This window comes from Cladophialophora psammophila (genome assembly GCF_000585535.1).
Source record: "Cladophialophora psammophila CBS 110553 chromosome Unknown aczJe-supercont1.17, whole genome shotgun sequence".
NCBI lineage: Eukaryota > Fungi > Ascomycota > Eurotiomycetes > Chaetothyriales > Herpotrichiellaceae > Cladophialophora > Cladophialophora psammophila.
In genome coordinates, this window is record NW_006912938.1 from 394,455 (window position 1) to 414,260 (window position 19,806).

The 19,806-nt window shown below is 52.4% G+C and overlaps 8 protein-coding genes across 8 annotated transcripts; 4 read left to right on the forward strand and 4 right to left on the reverse strand.

Annotated features, from left to right (window-relative positions):
* Positions 1-1,503: 1,503 nt before the first annotated feature.
* On the forward strand, positions 1,504-2,286 carry A1O5_09749 (uncharacterized protein; the record flags this gene model as incomplete). The annotated part of the gene is made up of 2 exons (XM_007750327.1): positions 1,504-1,767; positions 1,834-2,286. The coding sequence occupies 2 exons, from the start codon at positions 1,504-1,506 to the stop codon at positions 2,284-2,286; spliced, it is 717 nt and encodes a 238-aa protein (XP_007748517.1).
* A 742-nt stretch (positions 2,287-3,028) lies between these two features.
* On the reverse strand, positions 3,029-3,365 carry A1O5_09750 (uncharacterized protein; the record flags this gene model as incomplete). The annotated part of the gene is made up of 2 exons (XM_007750328.1): positions 3,029-3,105; positions 3,239-3,365. The coding sequence occupies 2 exons, from the start codon at positions 3,363-3,365 to the stop codon at positions 3,029-3,031; spliced, it is 204 nt and encodes a 67-aa protein (XP_007748518.1).
* A 1,772-nt stretch (positions 3,366-5,137) lies between these two features.
* Positions 5,138-5,614, forward strand: A1O5_09751 (uncharacterized protein; the record flags this gene model as incomplete). The annotated part of the gene is made up of 1 exon (XM_007750329.1): positions 5,138-5,614. One exon carries the CDS (start codon positions 5,138-5,140, stop codon positions 5,612-5,614), a length of 477 nt encoding a protein of 158 aa, XP_007748519.1.
* A 994-nt stretch (positions 5,615-6,608) lies between these two features.
* A1O5_09752 (uncharacterized protein) lies at positions 6,609-8,126 on the reverse strand (the record flags this gene model as incomplete). The annotated part of the gene is made up of 2 exons (XM_007750330.1): positions 6,609-7,603; positions 7,661-8,126. 2 exons carry the CDS (start codon positions 8,124-8,126, stop codon positions 6,609-6,611), a joined length of 1,461 nt encoding a protein of 486 aa, XP_007748520.1.
* A 720-nt stretch (positions 8,127-8,846) lies between these two features.
* A1O5_09753 (uncharacterized protein) lies at positions 8,847-9,352 on the reverse strand (the record flags this gene model as incomplete). The annotated part of the gene is made up of 2 exons (XM_007750331.1): positions 8,847-9,031; positions 9,106-9,352. The coding sequence occupies 2 exons, from the start codon at positions 9,350-9,352 to the stop codon at positions 8,847-8,849; spliced, it is 432 nt and encodes a 143-aa protein (XP_007748521.1).
* Positions 9,353-10,464: 1,112 nt separating this feature from the next.
* Positions 10,465-11,805, forward strand: A1O5_09754 (uncharacterized protein; the record flags this gene model as incomplete). Its single annotated transcript, XM_007750332.1, has 1 exon — positions 10,465-11,805. The coding sequence occupies one exon, from the start codon at positions 10,465-10,467 to the stop codon at positions 11,803-11,805; it is 1,341 nt and encodes a 446-aa protein (XP_007748522.1).
* Positions 11,806-12,209: 404 nt separating this feature from the next.
* A1O5_09755 (uncharacterized protein) lies at positions 12,210-13,784 on the forward strand (the record flags this gene model as incomplete). Its single annotated transcript, XM_007750333.1, has 1 exon — positions 12,210-13,784. One exon carries the CDS (start codon positions 12,210-12,212, stop codon positions 13,782-13,784), a length of 1,575 nt encoding a protein of 524 aa, XP_007748523.1.
* A 2,019-nt stretch (positions 13,785-15,803) lies between these two features.
* On the reverse strand, positions 15,804-19,785 carry A1O5_09756 (uncharacterized protein; the record flags this gene model as incomplete). The annotated part of the gene is made up of 2 exons (XM_007750334.1): positions 15,804-18,504; positions 18,554-19,785. 2 exons carry the CDS (start codon positions 19,783-19,785, stop codon positions 15,804-15,806), a joined length of 3,933 nt encoding a protein of 1,310 aa, XP_007748524.1.
* Between the last annotated feature and the right edge of the window lie 21 nt (positions 19,786-19,806).

The following is a 19,806-nucleotide window of genomic DNA, read 5'->3' on the forward strand; positions in this document are numbered from 1 at the left end:
GGTGGAGGTGGATGAATCGTGTTTGAGAAGCACGTGTGAGGCTGAGATTGCCGAGTCCGTTGGCATCGGCAAGGCTGCAACCTCAGTTCTCTTCTCCCTTCTGCTCTTCCTTCTGCTCCTCCTTCTGAGTTCTCTCACAACCACTAGCATATTTTTGTCTCTTTGGCTTTGGCTGCGCCATTTTGCTAACGCGTCTCTGGCAGAATCGCTTTCTGACGATATGGGGAGCAACAGAGCTATCCGCAGCTTCTTGGTCCCCCCGTTCCTCTTGCATAGACGAGTCGACCGTCGCCAATTGCAGGTCGACAAAAGCAATAATACTCGTGGCCTGATATCCTTCTTCGAACCAGATCATTCTAGTAAAAGCTCTTACATTTGACCGACACGTCCTCCTGGCTCGCAAGTCGGAAGCATGTCGAGTCGCTGACTTTCCATCTCCCAATAATTGCCCCTTTTCAATGTTGGGTGCCGCTTTTTTCTATGGGGAGCTGATCACAAGGTAGACACGCATATTGCACTGACAAGTCCCGCGCGCTTGAGGGAGAAGTCGATATGTCCAATGTTGGCACCGACGAAAGTCCCATTGAGACCATCCACTCGAGAAAGAGGCCATGAGCTAGCCCACGAGAAGAAATCAGAAGTTCTAGACCAGTCAGTCCGCCGTCTTCCATCATCCTAGCCAGAGGACATGCGTCACCTCCAGCTTGTTCAAAAAAAGGAGCTATGCTATAAAACACTACCTTCGGTTCGTCCGCGCGAGGCTTTGTCGTTTCTGCCTCTGTGGCTATGCCATGGTAAGGTTTGGTCTCTGCCGTCCTGGGAGTCGATGAATATCCCCGCTACCACTGGACGATGATTCTCTTGCTGGAAGGTCAACTCCATACTCGGTCGCTCACAGTTTGAAATAATGTCTAGCGAGTCGTTAGCAACATATCGACGATGAGACATACAGAGTGGTGCTGACCGGGTCATCTGTGGTCGAATATCTGGGTTGGCACGCGAATGAGGCCCAACACATGGCGATCGTGGGATGTTTTGAGGTTGATAAGAGAACTATTCCCGGCCACCAGCGCCCTGATTCACATTTGGCTGCTCAAGCAGAGACCTCTTTACCACATCAGGGGAATATCTGCCGAGAGTCGAGACGGCCGGGAGGAACTTTCCCTGGACGAAGGGTGTGAAGCGACAATATGACCAGACATATGTGAGGTGAGTTGGCTCTCGTCTTCACTTCACTCGCTTCTCAGGCCGACCTTCGAAATGACCCTGGCTTGAAATCTCAATGCCCATCCTGCCTCACCCCGCCATGAAGATCCTGGCAATCCTCTCTCAATCGACTTCCCACCTATCAGTCTAGTAAGAGCGAAATTATTCTCTTTGACAATCTCGCACAGACAGAGAAGCGAACAGCTACCGTTGGACCCCAAAGGTCTGCTTCAGAACAGCCCAGCTTTACACCCGTTCCGTCGTCATCACCGTCTAAACTTCAGAACCTTTGCCACGATGTTTCTCAGACTCAAATTCATAGCCTTTGTCGCTGTTGTCTCTGTGGCGTTGGCTGTGGCTGTCGACGTTGACAAGAACGCGGACCTTGTCGCTAAGCTTCGCGTGGCCAACACCAATCTCGACCGCATGAACTTGCTCCCAAATGATGCAGACTGGTTGTTCGATTTCACCAAGCAGGACAAGTACACCTTCTCGCCTGGGGGAGTGATCAATGCCAATTCTGCTACGTTCCCGGCAGCTACCGGCCAAGGGATGACGATGGTAAGGGCCACCTATTTCTTATGAACGTCATGCCTCTCTGGGGATGAAACTGACTCTCAATCAAAGTCCATGCTCAACCTGGGCCCCTGCTCCATGCTCCCGCCACACCTTCACCCACGTGCCGCCAATTACGTTGTCGCCATCTCTGGGACCACACAAACATACATGATTGCAGAGAACGGCGCCCGCACGGTGACCGAGACCCTCCAAGCCGGCCAGATGACCATCTTCCCGCAGGCCTCCATCCACACCATGATGAACATTGGCTGCGAGAACGCGCAGTTGATCTCAGCTCTCAGCTCCGACGACACCGGGACCACCAACTTGGCCAACGCATTCTTCTCATTTCCGCAGAACATCTCCGGAACTGTCATTGGCGGCGGATTGAACACTCAAGCCATCTATGGCCGCGTACCGCCATTCGGGACAGGCAGCAACGCTGGGCCACACGACTGTATTGCCGCGTGTGCAAAGAAGGGGAAGATGATTAAGCGACAGCCACCAGCACGGGACGAATGACACCGGAGCTGCCAGGTCGAGATCCGACGTGAGCTGGACGAAGAGAGAGGCGGGTTTGGGGGAAACGGTCTTGGAGACGGAAAAGGACTTCCACCCGGTTTGTTAGGAATATTCAAGGGACAAGCAGGGCTGCTCTGTCAACCTTCTACGAGGGCCTACCGGACTAGCATCAATTCGCAGTGCTAAGGCCCAGATGGATTCTTTTCAGGTCGCCTGACGAGACAGAGAAGCAATTTGCACAGATGTGCATGTGTTGTGAGACAATGAGGTGAACGTTCTCTACATGACTGGCTCAGAACTCGTCTTCTATATGTCCGACCGCAAGCCTGGTGTTAGTGCCCCTTTGTGCTCGGAGCTCCTGAGGCTGATTCCACTTCAGAGGCGTAGAAAGCTATACCAGACTACCATGGCATTCATACTGGTAAGATCATCACTGATGCCTCGCCCCTCACCCTTTTTATCCAGACAACCATCTTCACCCGGCAAAAATATAGACAATATAAGTGAGCACATCGCTATGCTCCTATGGTATGGACTTCCCGGGAGCACGGTGCACCAGCAACGGCGTGTCGCGTGGCCTTGTATGCCTACTCTCCGCCAGCTCCCCCGCGCGCCACGCTCTCGATACTATGCCATTGCTGGTGGGCCGCTCCCTAGGAAAGGCCTCTCTCTTTATCCCGCCATGGTGAAGGTATAGTGATTCCTTCCCAAGCCCGAAATAGAGACACGAACAATGCAAAATTCACCTCGACCAAGCCGGCATATGCTCATGTCTGCCTTCTGGTATTCTTGGCTCGGGAGGCTCAATATTCTTGATGGCTGGCAGGGGAAAAGGAGGTCGGTTAGCCTTCACGATTCGTGTCCAAGTGTATACATAGGACGAAGGAGAAGGAGAAGGAGAGGAATGAAGTCGGACAGAAATAGGAGGGCAACAGGCATATCTATGTCTTACCAGTTACGACCCTCTTGACCAGCGAAGGCTTCTTCTCCTGCTGGGCTCGTTCCTTCTGGCTCATGAGGGAGGACGTCGAGATTGAGGTAGCGTCGAACGACATGTTGGGCTTAGAATCTGAAGGCATCTTGAAGGATCTGGGTGTAATGGCTTCTTTCAGCAGGCAAGCTGTAGAGTCCTAAGTCAAGGAAGTTGAAGTAAGCTTTTCTTCGAGACGTTCCGAGTGAATTGGTGCGTAGGTGTGCCAGAGCAAGGAAAGCCTCAAGGCTCAGGCAGAAGGCTTCGGGCTCCTTTATAGACAGCCATGAGACCGGGCGCAGCGGCAGATGCTGGGCAGAATGCTTGACCTTTGATGGTGGCCTGGTCTCCCACAGTCAAATATGCTCAGGCAACATGCGTAACGCATTGAAGGGCACCTGGAGGGTATGACTCGATCTGGCGATAGGTCGGGGCCCATCCTCTGACTCTGAACGCAAGCAGTGGCCAGACGTGGTGGATGCGGTGGATGCGGTGGAGAGGCGGATCATGCGTGTCCAGTCTCGACAGCTTGAGTTGGATTCGGACGAGTAACGAGCAACGAGTAATAACGAGGAACGGCTGATCTGACTCATGAGCCCCAGGATCTCTCCTGTCAGCCTCACGCCTCTCGTCCTACGCTCCTAGTCCGTTCGTCCATGCTGTTTCCGGCCTTTTCTTCCTTGCCACCTCTCTCTTTTGTTCTTTTCAAGCTCACCTCCATCGCGACCGAAAAAAGAAGGTGATCTCTTGCCTCGTTGCGCAGGAAGAAGGAGGAGGAGGAGGGCGACTTGTTGGGCGGTTCTAACCTCTAGGGCTTGAGCAAAGGAGAGAGAAAGCCAGAGAGCATGATCCAGACAGCCCAATGTACGCCGCAGCCAATGACAAGTGTTGATTGTTGAGTTCAATGCCGAGAATAGCGCTGTCGCACGTATTCGCAAATTTGAATCCATTTTGACTTCCGCGTCATTTGTGCCCGAGGCACCGAAGACACGGCGTCGTTTGAACGATTTGGTTAGGGCCGGTGGGCTGGCGCTCGGGAGGGCTACTGGGTGAGAAGTTCGGGTTTCTGACTAAGGAAGGTGGAAGTAGGTAATACGCGCAGAAAAGGAAGAGGAGTATCTTCGGTCAGGTGAATAATTCCAGGCGCCACTGGGATGATGAATTGATGACATGCCTCTCGAGTCTCTTCAACATTCGACTGGCGGCAGGCAAACACAGTCTCCGTCGTCCCTCCTCAGCTTCTTGTGGTCCGTCACTCCAGGCACCATCCTATCTGCGTTCCTTGGTTCCCGCCGGTCAAGGCGTGAACTGTTCCTGCGATTGGACAACACTGCTATGCTACTTCTCATGGCCATGACCTTGTCGGCTGTAGAATCGCATCAAGTCACGGATTGGCGAGGAGGATTGGATCACCCACCGCGGCTGTCCTTCTTGGTCATGTATGTGGCTATCTTCGCGAGCGTCGGTGCCATCGATGTCTTGGGTCGGCGGTTGAATGTCTCGCTTTGGGGAACAGAGTGATTCATGTGATTGTTTATCACCTCATCGAATCCCGGCCACCATAACGCAAGAAGTAACGGTGGAAAGGGTCTGAGTCTCTTGAAGGGAGGAAGGAGAAGAACCAACTCGTTTGGAACAGAGGTGACAGTGGCTCGGCTGAGACGCTGGATAGATGAGTTAACGTGGACAGCGACAGACAGTGATTCCGAGCTTGCCTATCGGATTTGTTTGTATAATGTCACTCTGGCGTTGTGATTCGCCTGCTTGCTCCTATCCAAGGCTCTTGTCTAGCATTTGTTCTTGCTTCCCAAACCCACCGTTCCCCTACTTTACCCAGAAATGCCACAAATGACCAGGAGACCCGTGCGCAAACCCTGCGCGATGCAGACCCAGTCCATGGCCGTAGGGCTGGTTGATCCCATGGCTCCTGTACCTGTTCCCAAGCCTCGAAGTTGCCCGGATGCGGGCGCCGCCGACGAGGGCAAGCGATTCCATGCATACCACTATTTCAACAGTGCCTATCCGGACCACTCTCTCACTGTCGACTACACCGAAGACCTCCGCTATCCCCCAGGCGAGTACCCGGAGGGCGCGTACCCGACCGACCCGTATCTGCCAGACGAGGATGCCAAGTCCGAGGAACATCTCGACATTGACGATGAAGAAGACGACAGCGACGACGAGGATCTAGATCCATACGAGGACTTCCTGTATGATGATGATGAAGACAGTGCAGATGAGGAGGGTTGGGACCCGGATGGAAACGAGTACTGTCCCGAGGACCAAGAGGTTCCAGACACAAGCGAGGAAGAGCCGACCGAGGACGAGGACGAGGACGGCGACGGCGACGGCCCCTGAAGCTACAGTCCAAGGGTAGAAACGAGAGACCCATCCCTACCACACCGGCGCTCGCCGGGGCCCGAATTTCCTGCGGCGCACCTTGTCTGCAGCGGGCGCATGCCTTGGGTTGATGCATGCGTGGGAACTGGTCTTTGGGCTCGTCCAAGCCTGTAGGGTTATAGGAACGTTGATTCGTCCCATTTCCCTTTTTTCGAGGTAGTCCTCGCCCATCGTCGAAGGTTTTTTTTTTTTTTGGCAAACCCTACCGATCGACATCAGTAAATGCTTGCTGTTGCTCCCGCGCCTGTGGAGCCCGAGGTGACCACCTCTTCACAACCTGTTTGTGAAGTCGAATCTCCCAACGCTTCGGCCCCTTCACATCATCGTCGTCTCCGCGCGCCATTACGCATGGATGCAGCCCGCGCTGACCAACCCTCAGCCGTCCGCCATCACCCTCATCTCCAGCTCAACCCAAACATATTAACATGGAGGCTTCTATACGACCAGGAGCTGGATCGGACACGCCCCCTCCCATCCCGACATCCGGGTCCGATGACAGGCACACAACTCAGTCCTGAAAAAGGGGGTACCTAGCCAGCGGGTTTGAGCTCAATTGACTCGCTGCCGTGGCATTGTTCTGTTGCGTGTGATCCCTTTTCGGTCCAAGTGGCAATTCCCATGGTACAGGCGGGGTCCGCGGATCTTGGGCAACATGGTAGTTGCATAGTATTGAGAGTGGCATCCTGTGATCGGTGGCTACAGAGGAAGCAGGCTCAAGGGGCCCTGCTGAGCTCTCTGGACAGGACATTGCTGATGCGCCCCTCAACTCAGCTGCATCGGACGGGCATGAAGGCGGGCTTTGAGACCTGTTGGTATCTCGCACAGGGCATAGGGATGCCATCCAGAGGTCGTCGTTGGATCTGTACGTAGATCACGCCGCACATGGGCCTGGTGCTGCTCATCGCTCCCGTACGAGCACCAGCCCGTATTGCAAGGTGCAATTCACAATTCCTCAGGGGCCTTTCCCGCTGCCTCCGCCCACAAACCGCCTGGCAACCCACGCACTGCCATGCTCAAGATACTCTTCCCTCGTAACACCGTATTCTCGGACAATCTCAGGAAATCCACTCGACAGCCTGGCGCCACCAAGCCACGTCGAAGTAACGGGATCCGGCATCTTGCGGACGCGAACCTTCCATTCCGTCTTCACCCTCGTGCGCAACTCTGCTTCGAGTCTCTCCAGAAAGCCAGGGATTCTCGCATTTCCGCCGACAAGGAAGACGTTGCTTAGCATGGTGACCTGCACGAGCGGCGGGAGGACACTCAGCGATTGCATCACAATATCCGGCAAACCGGGCTGTTTCGAGCCTATGTCACCGGGTGAGAAGATGATCTCCGGGATAGAGAAGCGTTCATTTCCCAACGTCATTGAGATTTCGGCGTCTGGTTCAGAGGAAAGGGCGGCCTGTTTTCGCTTCCGTGCAGCGGTGGGGGTCGGATCGTGAGGGCGGCTGAACCCGCGAAGAATGCGAATGCCATCAGGGAGGATGTAGTCGACTCGAATCTCCTCATCTTCCGCGGAGACCATCTGTTCAGGATCCACGGCTCCGTGAGAACCCTTGGGTTCCGACGGAGTCGATTTCTGCCGCGTTTTATTTCCTTTCCAGGTCTTCTCCAGGTCTCTTCGAAAATTGTTGCTGACGAAACAGACGTCTTCCTTGATGTCATTGACGATCTTGGTGTCTTGATGCAGATCGAAGTGGCGAACGGAGATGACTTCTTTTAACAAATTCGTGAGGTGTTTACCACCAAAATCCAAACGTCGAATTGCTCGGTGCAATGGCCGGCCGTTGAACAGCGGCGTAATTGTGGTATGGCTGTAACCGCTGTCGATTACGAGAACGCATTCAATTGGCAGGCCAGCCATAGGGTCATTGTCTTGCTTCGTATAGGAGGGCCCTTCGAAGAGTGGATGAAGATCATTGTAGGCGTTAAGTGACGCGCCTGCTTGGACATCAGTACATCTTCCACTACCCAAAATGTCTCTGGCTCGGCCACACCTACCAATAACCCTTGAATAGCCTCCAAAAGCCCATTCTTCCATGATAATCTCGTCTGCATTCTTCTGAAAAGCGGGCATAGTATTGGGTGGTTCTGTGAAAATCAAGGTCGTGTCCTCGGGACTCTTAACCAGCAAATCCTTCTGAGCGGTCCGCTCGTCGAAGAAAGATTGATCCCATATCTCTTTCTGCGCCTCCCAGCTCACGACTTGGCCGTTTTCGACAGGACGGCGAAACAATGCCTCGCTCCATTGTGTGATTTCCTCCGAATGTGAACCAACGTAGACTTTTCTTTCACGGCTGCGGACGAGGGTATTTGGGATAATATGACATTTCAGCAGAGCTTCCGTGTCCTCCACGGGTTCTGACGGTGCGAAACCAGCCTTGATGCTGTAGCCACCGTTGTCGAGAACGAAAGTCGAGGACGGAAGCGCGGGCGAGTGTCGCGTGGATTTTGGTGCGCGGCGCATGTCGACGTCAGTCAATCCGATTCATTTTCTGTGGAGGAGTAGACGTCTACTTCGGGGAAGAGCTTCAACACGGGAAGTGCTGTGGTTGGGCAAGCTCTTGGTTCATGTAAAAAGTAGGCATTTAATCGTGGGTTTGACCCAAATCTAACTCGACACACCAAGACATCGCCCATCTTTCTCCACGCCGAACCACTGTCACTCAGTACCAAGGCAAGGCTTGGGCAAGGCTTGGGCAAGGCAAGGGAAGGCAACCAAAGCCTCTCGCCGCTTTATGAAGCGCCTGCGCCTCGGCTCACCTTCTGCTCTCCGATGACTCTCAACTCTCTTGTCCAAAACATGCTTAACGACCTGACCTTTCCCCTCAACGCGACAAACATAGCGAAGGACAAACCGAGGTCTGCATCTCCACAGGACAGGAGCATGAGAGAATTAAAGGCCATGGGGGATGTTTCCCTTCGTCGGGTTTCTGACAATGGCTCGTTGCCTCGCGATAGTGATGGCTTTGTCGTCTCTTGAACAGTCCATTGTCATCTATGTTAAGCTGTAAGGTGAGACAGTTGAAGATATTGCCTAGTTCATATCGCAAGGAATACATCGTAAAGATGCAGCGTGCTACCCTGGATATCGCGTCTAGTAGCTCTGGGCCATTTGGTCTACACCTATGTACATATCTTTCTGGGCAATTCTATACAGGTTCAAATGATCGGGCGACTGTCCAAGTCACTTGAAGCTCGTTCGTGTCACTTCGCTGGCTTGAGACTCGCTGACTTCTGGCTCCAATTCCCCAGTAATATTCCTCTCATCTTTCCACGCGAGGGCGACGAATTTTGTGTGGCTTCCTCGAGCCACGATCTCGTTGTTCTTGTTCATAAATTTGACCGAAGTGTATGCAAGAGTTTTGCCAACTTGAAGAGATCAGAACATCTCGCAGCTGACGAATTTGGGTTGGGGGGGGGAGGAGAAATAGCAATTATCTTACACTTATCACAGATGACTTCGCCTTTGATCAAATCACCGATCTTTCCGCCGGCGTTGAGGTATGTTACGTTGAGATCTGTCGAAACTCCTGTCGAATATAGGCCACGAGAAGCCAGAGCAAGTGACCCACTGGTGTCGACCATGGTGGCAAGCGTGGCACCGTGCAGTATACCTAGCCGGTTTGTATGTTGTTTCTCAATGGGTAGTTCAAAGTTGACTTTGCCTGGCTCCGCTGCCGTTATCCGCATCTGAACGGAGGGAAGTGAGCCGCATATCCGCTGAAAGTTGCGCAAAGCTCTCTGCGAAGTCCTATGGTGGCTTCGTGTGTTTGTGCGACCCGAGTGATACTTACGCCATCTATTAACCTGTTGTTCGACTGGTTTAATGTGACTCCTTTTGGTCATCCCTGGAGGGCATTACCGTGGCTCAACCCCTGACGTTGCTCTAAATGATTCCCAAACCTGTATAGTCTCAGCTTGAAGCCACCTCAAGCTTGCGAATTCATGGAAACCCACCGAGCGGACGAACTTGAGTGCCGACATTGTGTCGCTACCAGGACCCTGAGGCCGCCACTCGTAAAGCAAGTCGAATACCGGACCCCGCAAGAGCTGCAGACTCTAGAGCGTCAATAAGAGTCTGGGGGACCGTTCAACACAACCCAGATCCAAAGCAATCAGAGACACCAGCGATATCAAATGAGCGGTTGTCGAGCCGAAACGCAATGAAGTGAGAATGAAATCTTGGAAACTGCAGTCGGCGACAGATATGGTTCGCCGGACCGCGTGTTGCCATCTGCTCCGCCGTATCGCACTTCCGCTTTCGCGCTCTTCGGTTTTCCTCTTCTCCCTCTTCCTCATCACTTGGGCCCGGTCGAATTTCCTGATATCCATTGAGATGTTCCACCACGAATGCAAGATGAAAGCACAGAACCTCAAAGTTGTCATGTTCTGGGCCTCGAGCAGCTTCGGGTAGCCAACTTCAGTTCCAGACCCATGAAATACGAGTCGAGGTTAGCGTAGAAGCTGCACCCGCAAGTCGGTGTTCGATGGCCAGCCAGTTAGGGCCTGATTTCGGACCCTTTGGTCCAGTCACTATTCCTTGCTTTCTCATGGTGTTAAGTCTATCAATCCCTGCATTCGTCGCTAAGATGCTGCTAAAGTCCGACAATTCCATGACGTTTCCTCCCCTTCCACCGTCAGGCAGGCAGCTGTTTCTCAGGTAACTCGGAAAACCAACAACTTCATCGATCAGTCTTCAAGGGGCGAACTGTTGTTCTACCAGATGCGCATATTATTCTCTCCTTTATCGAGTCACCGTCTTTCACAAGAGATAATCATTCTTTCGGAAGCCTCTAATGACAATGACAGCCCAAACCAGTCAAGCAGCCGCGCCTACTTCTGCCAGCGGCGATACCACAGTTCGCAAGCGAAGGGCTCACAAGAAGTCCAGATTAGGCTGTCGCAACTGCAAATTACGCAGAGTCAAATGCAATGAGGTCCGACCAATGTGTGGAAAGTGTCTGGAATACGGCGTGATATGCAACTATGATCCTAGTATACCTGATCTTCAACCTCGAACCGTCGCTTCCGAAGTTGTCAGCTTGGATTCTATGCTGGAAAAGTCCCCACTGGTGACGACTAAGCCTATCTTAGACATGGTGAATGTCTGCTTGGAAGAACGCAGCCATGGACCACGATCGCAATGCGAAGTCATGCGATTCGACAGATCTGACTTGGCGCGACTTGACAGATTCCAAACGAGGACAGTTCTCACCATCGGCACCAAGAGAGTTGCCCGGGTTTTCCAGAAAGAGGTCATCCGGCTTGCGTGTACGCACCCCTTCCTCATGCACCTGACGCAGGCCGTGACGGCGTCCCACGATCGCTACTTGTGCGGAGTGGCTACTTCACGACCGAGCACATCCGAGGCTTACCATCTGAACCAAGCCTTGATCGCCTTTCAGAGCATTCTTTCACGGCCTATTAGACCTGAGGAGGGGGATGCGTTACTGGTCGCCTCTTCAATTCTCGGTGTCGTGAGCTTTTTTAATCTTGAGGCATCGTCTGTCGAAGACGTTTGGCCATTGCAGGACGGTGACATGGCGTGGCTCAACTTGAGCGATGGAAAACAAACCATCTGGCGACTAGCAAGCCCGTTGCAAAATGACAGTCTTTGGCGCAAGGTGACCCACATATTCGATCGCGACAACATGCCTGCATGCAAAATTCCAGAACACCTTCCTTCGATCTTCGATCATCTTTGCGCCGAGGACCCCGCATCGCCCTCGGCAGCTGCCAACCCCTATTACAAAACTGCACATCAACTTTTGCCCTTACTGGACCTTGAATGCAATGACTCGACATGGTTGAAGTATCTTGGGTTCGTCAGCCACATGGATCCTCTTTATAAGTCCTTACTTGCGCAGAAAGATCCTTGGGCGTTGCTCATGCTTTTATATTGGTATATGAAGGTTTGCAGAGGTGCTTGGTGGGTTTCGTCTCGATGTATTGTCCAGGGGCAGGCGATTTGCCTATACCTCGCACGATATCATTCAGACAATGCAACTATACTAGCAGCTTTGGAGAAGCCAAGGACGGAATTCGAGGCTGCGCTAATGGAAGGCTGGGGAGGTATCTCATCTGCAGTAAGCAGTCCGTGGTGGCATCAGGATGAGGTGTCTCGTTCGAGGAGCGAAAGCTGATGCAGCAACGTGCCTCGGGAAGTATCGCAGAGTGTTCCTCCGAGTGATGGATCTAGTACATTTGTGGTCGAGGTCCTTTTCTATCGCATGGGTTGTGGCTTGTTGAGCACCAAGGTACATAGTTGCTCCGCCACAGCATCACCGGAGAATTATCCATAGCAGCGAGGAATTTGTCCCAAAAAAGGCATAGGCCTCTTGGCATTTTTGACTCGTTTTGAACTCAGCTCCAGCCCAGATCGATGCACTCCAGCTCTACTTGTAGATGCTGTCACTTGGACTTCCCGTCGCTGTCATCGTCACCTCGAAATCTGTGCATCGGCGGATCAAGATGATAGATCGGTGACGGTGTTTACACAGATCTCGAAAGCCGCGGTAGTTTACTCTTTGATTTGCCCTTGGGAATCATGGCGGACACAACTCTCCAGTCGTGGGAGTACCTCGAGACACTTCCAGGGACGCAATTCTATCGCCTTTACAGGAGTCCATCCTCTGCTTTAGCGATCTTTAGAAAACGGCTGTCAGCACTGGCAAAGTCCTTCGTCTTGATGCTGTTGTACATGCCCCGTCCCATGCCAGCGAAACAACTGGAACAGTTTGTTCAGGACACCAGCAGGGGCGAACGTGAGCATGCTTTGGATCTACTTCACCGTTACCATATATTTCGAGATGTCACTCTCAACTCGACAAAAGCATATGCGTTGACAGCGGACTTTGCCAAATCCCTCCGTCGCGCTTTGACGGGGGCAGGAGACAGTCGGTCATTCGGAAAAGCCGCGAGGGTCCCGGAAAGCGACAGAGTCACCATATCGCAGCTGGATGAGTACTCGCGTCAAAGATGGGAAGGTATATTAGGCTACATGGTTGGCTCATCTGCCATTCCGCTCGAAACGGCAAATGAGCAGCAGGCGATCGAACCGGCCCCGGGAGTCATTGAGCTTCTCAAAGCAGGTCATCTCATCGAAGTCAGCGGGGCCTATAGTCACGGTCAAAGAGCCAAGATCACGAAGGAAGGCTTTGCGTTCGTCCTGCAAGACATTAATACCCAAGTATGGGCATTGCTTTTCCTCTACGTGGACAATGCCGAGGTCTTTGACATGGACAAGGTCGACGTCCTTTCCTTCCTTTTTCTTGTCTCGTCGCTAGAACTAGGACTTGCATACTCGACCTCTACTCTAGACGAAACCCAACAGCGCTGCCTCTCCGACCTTGTTTCCCTAGGTCTCGTCTATCAACCCCCATCGGACAACGGTGTCACTCCTGCCGATTACTTCTACCCGACGCGCCTGACCACAACGCTGACCTCCGACTCCGCCACGGCACTCTCGACGGCGAACCTCACCATCGGCACGTCACTCTCCCAGAAATACTCATCCAGCTCCTCGTCAGGCACAACTACGCCCTCCGGCACCGTCACACAAAAGGGCTTCATCATTGTTGAAACCAATTACCGCGTCTATGCCTACACTTCTTCCCCTTTACAAATCGCCCTCTTGTCACTATTCATAAACCTTCGTTCTCGCCACCCGAACCTCGTCACGGGGAAAATGAGTAAATCCTCCGTTCAACGAGCCGTTCAGGCCGGCATCACTGCCGATCAGATCATTTCTTATCTGACAACTCATGCCCACCCTCAGATGAGGAGGCATGCGCAGGCTGAACAAGCCGCCTTGTTAGCACGGGGTACCGCTACAGAGTCGCAGGCGCAGAGAACAGTGCCAGTGCTGCCGGCGACGATATTGGATCAGATCCACCTGTGGCAATTGGAAAGAGACCGCATGACCACGACACCAGGGTTTCTGTTCAGGGATTTCTCCACCCGGGCAGAGTACGAGGCCAATTGTCGGTATGCAGACGAGACTGGCGTTTTGGTGTGGAAAGACGATGCAAAGAGGTTGTTCTTTGTGACGCGCTTAGAGGGCGTGAGGGCGTTTATGGCGGAGAGGAGAGCGACTGGCGGTGCCGGCGCAGTACAAGGCTGAGATAAAAATTGATGGAATGAGGCTCTTATGTAAAGTGGTGGAATATACCACGGCGAGGCTGAGGTGGAAAACAAGAAACATTCCCTACAAATTTGAAATTTCCTAGGTATGGGCTGTAAACCGAAGCCCCCGTCTGAACCTTAACACAACTTCCCCAGTCCATGGTTAAGATCAAAGCTCAAGTATAACCCTGAACCTGAATGTCCTGAACCTTCAAAGCCCAAAGTCCAATCTTTATCAATGAGAACACCTGTCTCAGACCACCACAACTCAGATCGGGCTGGAGATTGCAAATGCTAAGCAATACGCCGGGTGCTTCTAAACCGACGTCGCTGCGGCTCGGTTCACGGACTCAAAACAGCCATATGGTCTTCTGAGTGGCTACTGGGGCTAACCACCGTGTGCTCTGAAAGCAATAGAGGCGGCGCATCTGGTAAGGTATTGAGATCGACGCTCTTTCTGGGTCGTACGAGTTGAAATTCATGAAACGCCGCAAAACACGCGCTGTGTTCGAAGAAGGTTGGCGGGTGGCTGTTTGTCCAAGATAGGTGTAAGTAGGATCAACAAGAAACCAACAGTCGGGCAATTCCCCTCATTGTTGTCTAGCCAGACACCCGCTCAGCAAGAATTGAGGGACGAGTGCAATAAAAACTCCTTTCGGAGTTGGTGTGCTGGAAAGATCATTTCTCGCATCTAGCAAAGTTATGATCAGAAGAGACAGCATGCAGATGTTCAGAGCATTGGCAGATGCCACTTTGTACGGGGACACCCGGGAGACTGTTCATACAGTATTGCTGTGAAGACTGATCATCATTGGTTTCGGTTCAGATCGTTCACCGACAGGAGGCAGACCGTTCAGATGCTCGAACTCCACCTGACCAGGTAGACAATGGCCGGCGGTCATTTGGAAGACGGTCCTGAAGCCTTCGACTCGTCAGGTTCGCCGTCGACAATCGCGCATCGACAAAAGAAGTCCCCCTTCGGTAGATAGAAGTGCAAGGAAGACTGCTCGAGCTCAAACGCTTGCGAAAGTGCCGTGTAGTACAGACCAGGACACAAGCGCCAAAGTCCTCTCATCGTTCAAGTAGAGGTTTCAGATCGCCTTCAATCGCATCGACTCCCCCCTTCCCAGCCCAGGCGCTCACCTCGGCGCATTCCATTCACACCTCGGGACCAGGAGGTCTGCTCGGTTCGACACAATGGTGAGGGTTCCCTGAAAATCCGCTACCCCCAGAAGCCTTGCACGCCTCAATCCTCCATCATGGGTTGAAAACCCCACATGGCTGCAGGAATCCAAGAATCTTGCTGCTTTTCAGTCTTCGGGCTTCACCCACAGCACGCAATCCCTTCTATCTCGAATCAAAGAAGGCTCGGGCTTCAGAAGGTCGCCGATACGATGGCGTCCTTGCCCCCTTTAAGTACCTTGAATGGTTCAGGGTCGCGTGAGCACGCAAAAACTGAGGTTGAGGGGGAATGGGAGATCGGACCAGATGAGAAGTCGAAGCCGAACAGCCACCCTGTCTGGAAAGGTTGAAACGATGCCGGAGCAGGCAATGGAAAACGGAGGGTCGCCTCGGCCGTATGCCTCGCCGTCCGGCCGCGGACGACCAGCTGGGAAGATCTTCTGCCTGCCTGAGGTTAGGGTTAGGCATGAGACGGGACAAGTGGGGGGAGTATAGGCGCTTAGTCCACGTGGTGGGATAGGTTTCAAGATCGATCTCGCAATAGCCGGGACTATGGAGTTTGGTTTCCTAATGGTCTCTGGATGGTATTGGATCACGTGAACCGTTGTGTGAGAAAGGAGATTAAAGCTGCATGAGACGAGATCTCAAGTCGGTGCCAAGTAATTGTGCTTTGTTGTCGCTGTACTGCTTCTCCCGATATTGTATGGTTTGCGGTGCCCTCGAGAATTTGGATCAAGGCAGATGTTTGCTTCGGCTCAGAGCCTTGAAAGCCTGCCACGAGGTAGAATGTACTCCGTACATCCAGGTAAGCAAATTTGGTTTGGTGGGGCGTCCGTTATCCTCCAGCAGCCTTCATTCTTTCCCGGGACCCCTTGCATATGGTACATCCACCAACGTTCTGTATTTTGTCTTTCAGTAAACGCGCATTGGTGACCTTTGGACCCACTGATCTGGAAAACCTGGTTTCTTCAACTTCGCCATCATTCGGACGAATCACCCCATTCCGGGGTAGCAATACCTCATCCCCTTCTGCTTCAGGACCGTGTAGCAGGTGCGAGACGTGATAGACGTGCCCGCAAGCAAACGCGACCAAGGTTTCAGTTTCGTTTTCATGGAACGCCTTATGACAGGACGCACAATGCCCAGGCTTGATCTCGATCTCGGCTTCGGTCTGCTGTCCCTCCGCCCGTTGATCCTCTGAACCATCAATAGCTTGTGCGAGCGGCCGCTGATGTCTCGGTGGTGACGCGACAATGTCGAATTTGATGCCTTTCCTTCTTCCTCTTCTCAGCGTCTCCATACCAACGGCAACCTCGCTGCTAAGCACTCTCGCAACGCCGGCGCTGATGCTGTCTTGTAAATCATACTCTCGAATCATCTTCTTCAGACCATCTTTCAGGCCTTCGACTTCCAGCCCGGAAGGTATTCTCTTCACCAAGGTAATGGGATCAATGGCAGTTCCAACTTCGGCAAGTAGGCCTGAAATGAACCTTGGTCTCGACATGCTGTATTCGAGGAAGTCGTCCCAGAGACTCTGGTCATCTTGCTCCTTCGCAAAGGCGATGGCCTTCGAAACATCCTTCAATTCGTCAATGATCAAAAACAGTGCCTTTTTAGTTTGTCCGGTTTTGCTCAAGAGGTAGACGAGTTCCTCGACATAATGTTTCGTTTCGCATACCTTTACGGCGTTTTCGAAAGTGTAAGCTATGGATGCTTGCAAAAATTCCATGAGTAGATCTCGGTCGTACTCAGCAAACAAGTTGACAGCGATGTCCGCGAATTGTTCGACATGTTGTTTTCCAGTGTCAGCAGCAAGCGACGTAGTAATGGCTGAGTGCCCAACACGGGACAAGGCGGGTTCCCCCTGTGTGCCCTCGCCGCGCCACAAAGCACGAAGATAGAAATAGAGGAAAGACTTCAGCGTTGGTCTATCAAGTTGCGCAACAACCTCGTCAGGCTCAACGACCCCAGCAGTAGCTTCGTCCACGAGGACCTTGATTGGATCAGCTGCTAGCTCGTTTAGCTCATCGCGAGATGCGGTCCTGAGTTGTTCGGGCGATACTCGCAGCATCACAAAGCTAGGGATATCGTCAGCAATTGCATCGACGAGATGGTGTTCCTTGATCAATGACATGGCTGTGTCGGCGTCCTGGAGAGCAATATAGCATTTTAGAGCTTCGTCATAGTGCCCGTCCGCGAGGGACAATTTCCCCAGACTTTCTTGCAACAACCTCCAGTCCTGTGACCCTTTTGGAGCATTGCCAGCGCGGAACTGGTCTTCAATCGCTGATGTGATGCTGCTGATCTCAAAGAGGTCCGACGGCCATTCATCAAGGAGCTCCTTGAAGCGGACTTTGTCAACCTCCACGTAATGACCAAGGATGATTTCAAAGATGGACGACGGCAAAGGGGGTGTCAGTTCCAACGTCGGTATGTGAGGTGATATCTCGTCAAACTTCGCATTTTTAACGAAGATCCAAACCCAGTGCTCCCATCGACTCGTTGTGTTGAGCACTTTTGCCGCCACTTCCCCAGCTTCTGACCATTTATTGGCATCAACCAATTGCTTGAGCCAGAGCTCGCCTATCCTGCGCTTCTCCTTCTCCGCAGCAGAGAATTTGGTCTTGGACTTGGCCCGCGCTGAACTTGTGATTGAAAGCGAATCCGCAAAAAAGTCGACCAGAGTAGCTTGCTGACGGGCTTGTGTTGGACTTGGGGGAACGGCAGAGACAGACTTTGTGAAAGAACTGGCTTTTGAAGGACTTGGCGGTGTTGAAGTTTCTGAAGATTCAGAGAGGGTGCCGGCCGCTTCAGGATGCTGATCAACCAGTTCCCAAGCTTCCTGGTATCTCTTCAAGCTCACAAGCCAATGCATACGATCATTGAGATTGCGTCTAACTGCAACGATGCAGTCATATGGGCTGAAGATAAAAATCTTCATGCTTTGTGCTGTAGCCATGGTATTTATCTCCTCCTTGGCACTTGTTTCACTGGATCCAAATCCCGGAATCCAGCCTGTGAGATAATTCCGATCTCTGCTGCTTCCCATTCGGTCAGGACCACTAACACCGCTTCGAATGCTCTCGCTTGAACTGAAAATGCGGTTCGCACCTAATAGGCGTGGCCCGTACATTGTGGCGTCCCACATCCCCTGACCAACGGTTTCGACGCCGGTAGCGAGACTTGAACCGACTGTACTCATACCAGATCCAATGGTGCTGAGGTACCCCTTCTGGACAAGAGCAGCTGGGATGCGGATCGGTGGCAGAACCCCCAAGTGATAGTCTGAAGCCGAAAGAGTCTCGAATCTACTCATAGTGAGAGTGTCGGTGTCGACTTCTTCCTTCGTATCAATATTGACCAGACGCAATTCCGGTTCCAATGCATTATGTCGTGTCCGCCGGCCTCTTTTGCTGCCTTCATTTTCTTGGGACGCCGAACTATTGCCTTTTTTCTTTTCCATATATGCAAGCACCAAAAGCAGACTTGGGGTATATAACGAAATTCCAGATATTGTACAGTCATCAAATCGTATACTATACTGCGGTCAATAAATGCTTCCTTCAGGGTGCACGTCGAACTCACATCGTAGCGACTTCAGCGCGTCCAATTTTATTATTGCCTCCGCTTTCTGTAGATCCCGGGTAGACCTTGATTATCCATGCTGAATCTCCCCACCCTACCAAGGCTTCTTCGACTTTTGTTTTACTCGGGTCAGGCTTAGGAGATGCACCGTTCGCCGAAGTAGGGACAAGAGCGGTGGCGGGCGAGTCGTCGTCGGTTTCGAGATTATCGCGGTCGATCCACTTAGCACGAGCTTTCCATACACCAGCCATGTCTTCCCATCCAGGACGATTAGGTCTGTCAATGTGGCTCATTCGTTTCCACTCCAGCCCTGACTCTGAACTTTCCAGCTTCAAATGTGATCTCATGATCTTGATCCCCTGTTCATTTACCCAGAGAACATATTTTCCTGACAGTGACCATTTGATGGTGCTGATGATGCCCTCCCCACTGTGCAGGATTTTGTCTGATCCCGTGTTTGCTCCAAGACCAATAGACCCAAGCCACCCGGAGGCGGCCGCCGCAGCTCCGGTCGTAGTCGCATTGGCACTCTTCCCTGCTTGCCCACCTGTAGTCAACACCAAAATGCCAGCTTGCCCACCAGACAGGTATGTTCTATCCGACTTGTACTCTGGTGAAAGGGCGACGGTCTGGACAGGTCTTCCGAAGTTGCGCAGCTGAACATCGCGAGGATCGACGAGTGAAGCGATGCAGACGTTACCGTCAATGGAAGATGTGGCGATGTATATTCGATTTGGAGGTATATCAGGCACGGGCTGTTGCTGTTGCTTTCCTTTCGGCGCTGGTGAGCTTGAGGGTGATTTGTCCGGATTCGACGTCGCTTCAACTGCTATTCTCATTCCCGAATCATAGCGAAAAGCTGCAAGTGGGGGTGTATATGGAGATATCGAGATCGCCGATATGCTGGCTGTGTGAGCATGGTAGACGCGCAGGGAGTTGAATGACGGTAAAGCGAAAACGTGAATGTTTCCATTGTGAGTCCCGACAATCATTTTATCCCCAGCCACGTGAAAGGTACTCGTTGCATCTCCATTGCGATATATCGAGCTCACATTCCTTGTCAATGTAGCATATTTGAGTCGTGGCTCTTCCTCCTCTTCTTCTTCTTCTTCCTCATCTTCCTCGGATTCATCTGCTGTCGCGTCGTGCTTGGTTGGTTCCGGAGGACGTCTCTCGGGCTCCTGAGGCTTCTCACCGTTGCCTGGCTCCGACGAGCCATCTCCGGCCGCCATGCAGAGGATAGGAAGTTCAAA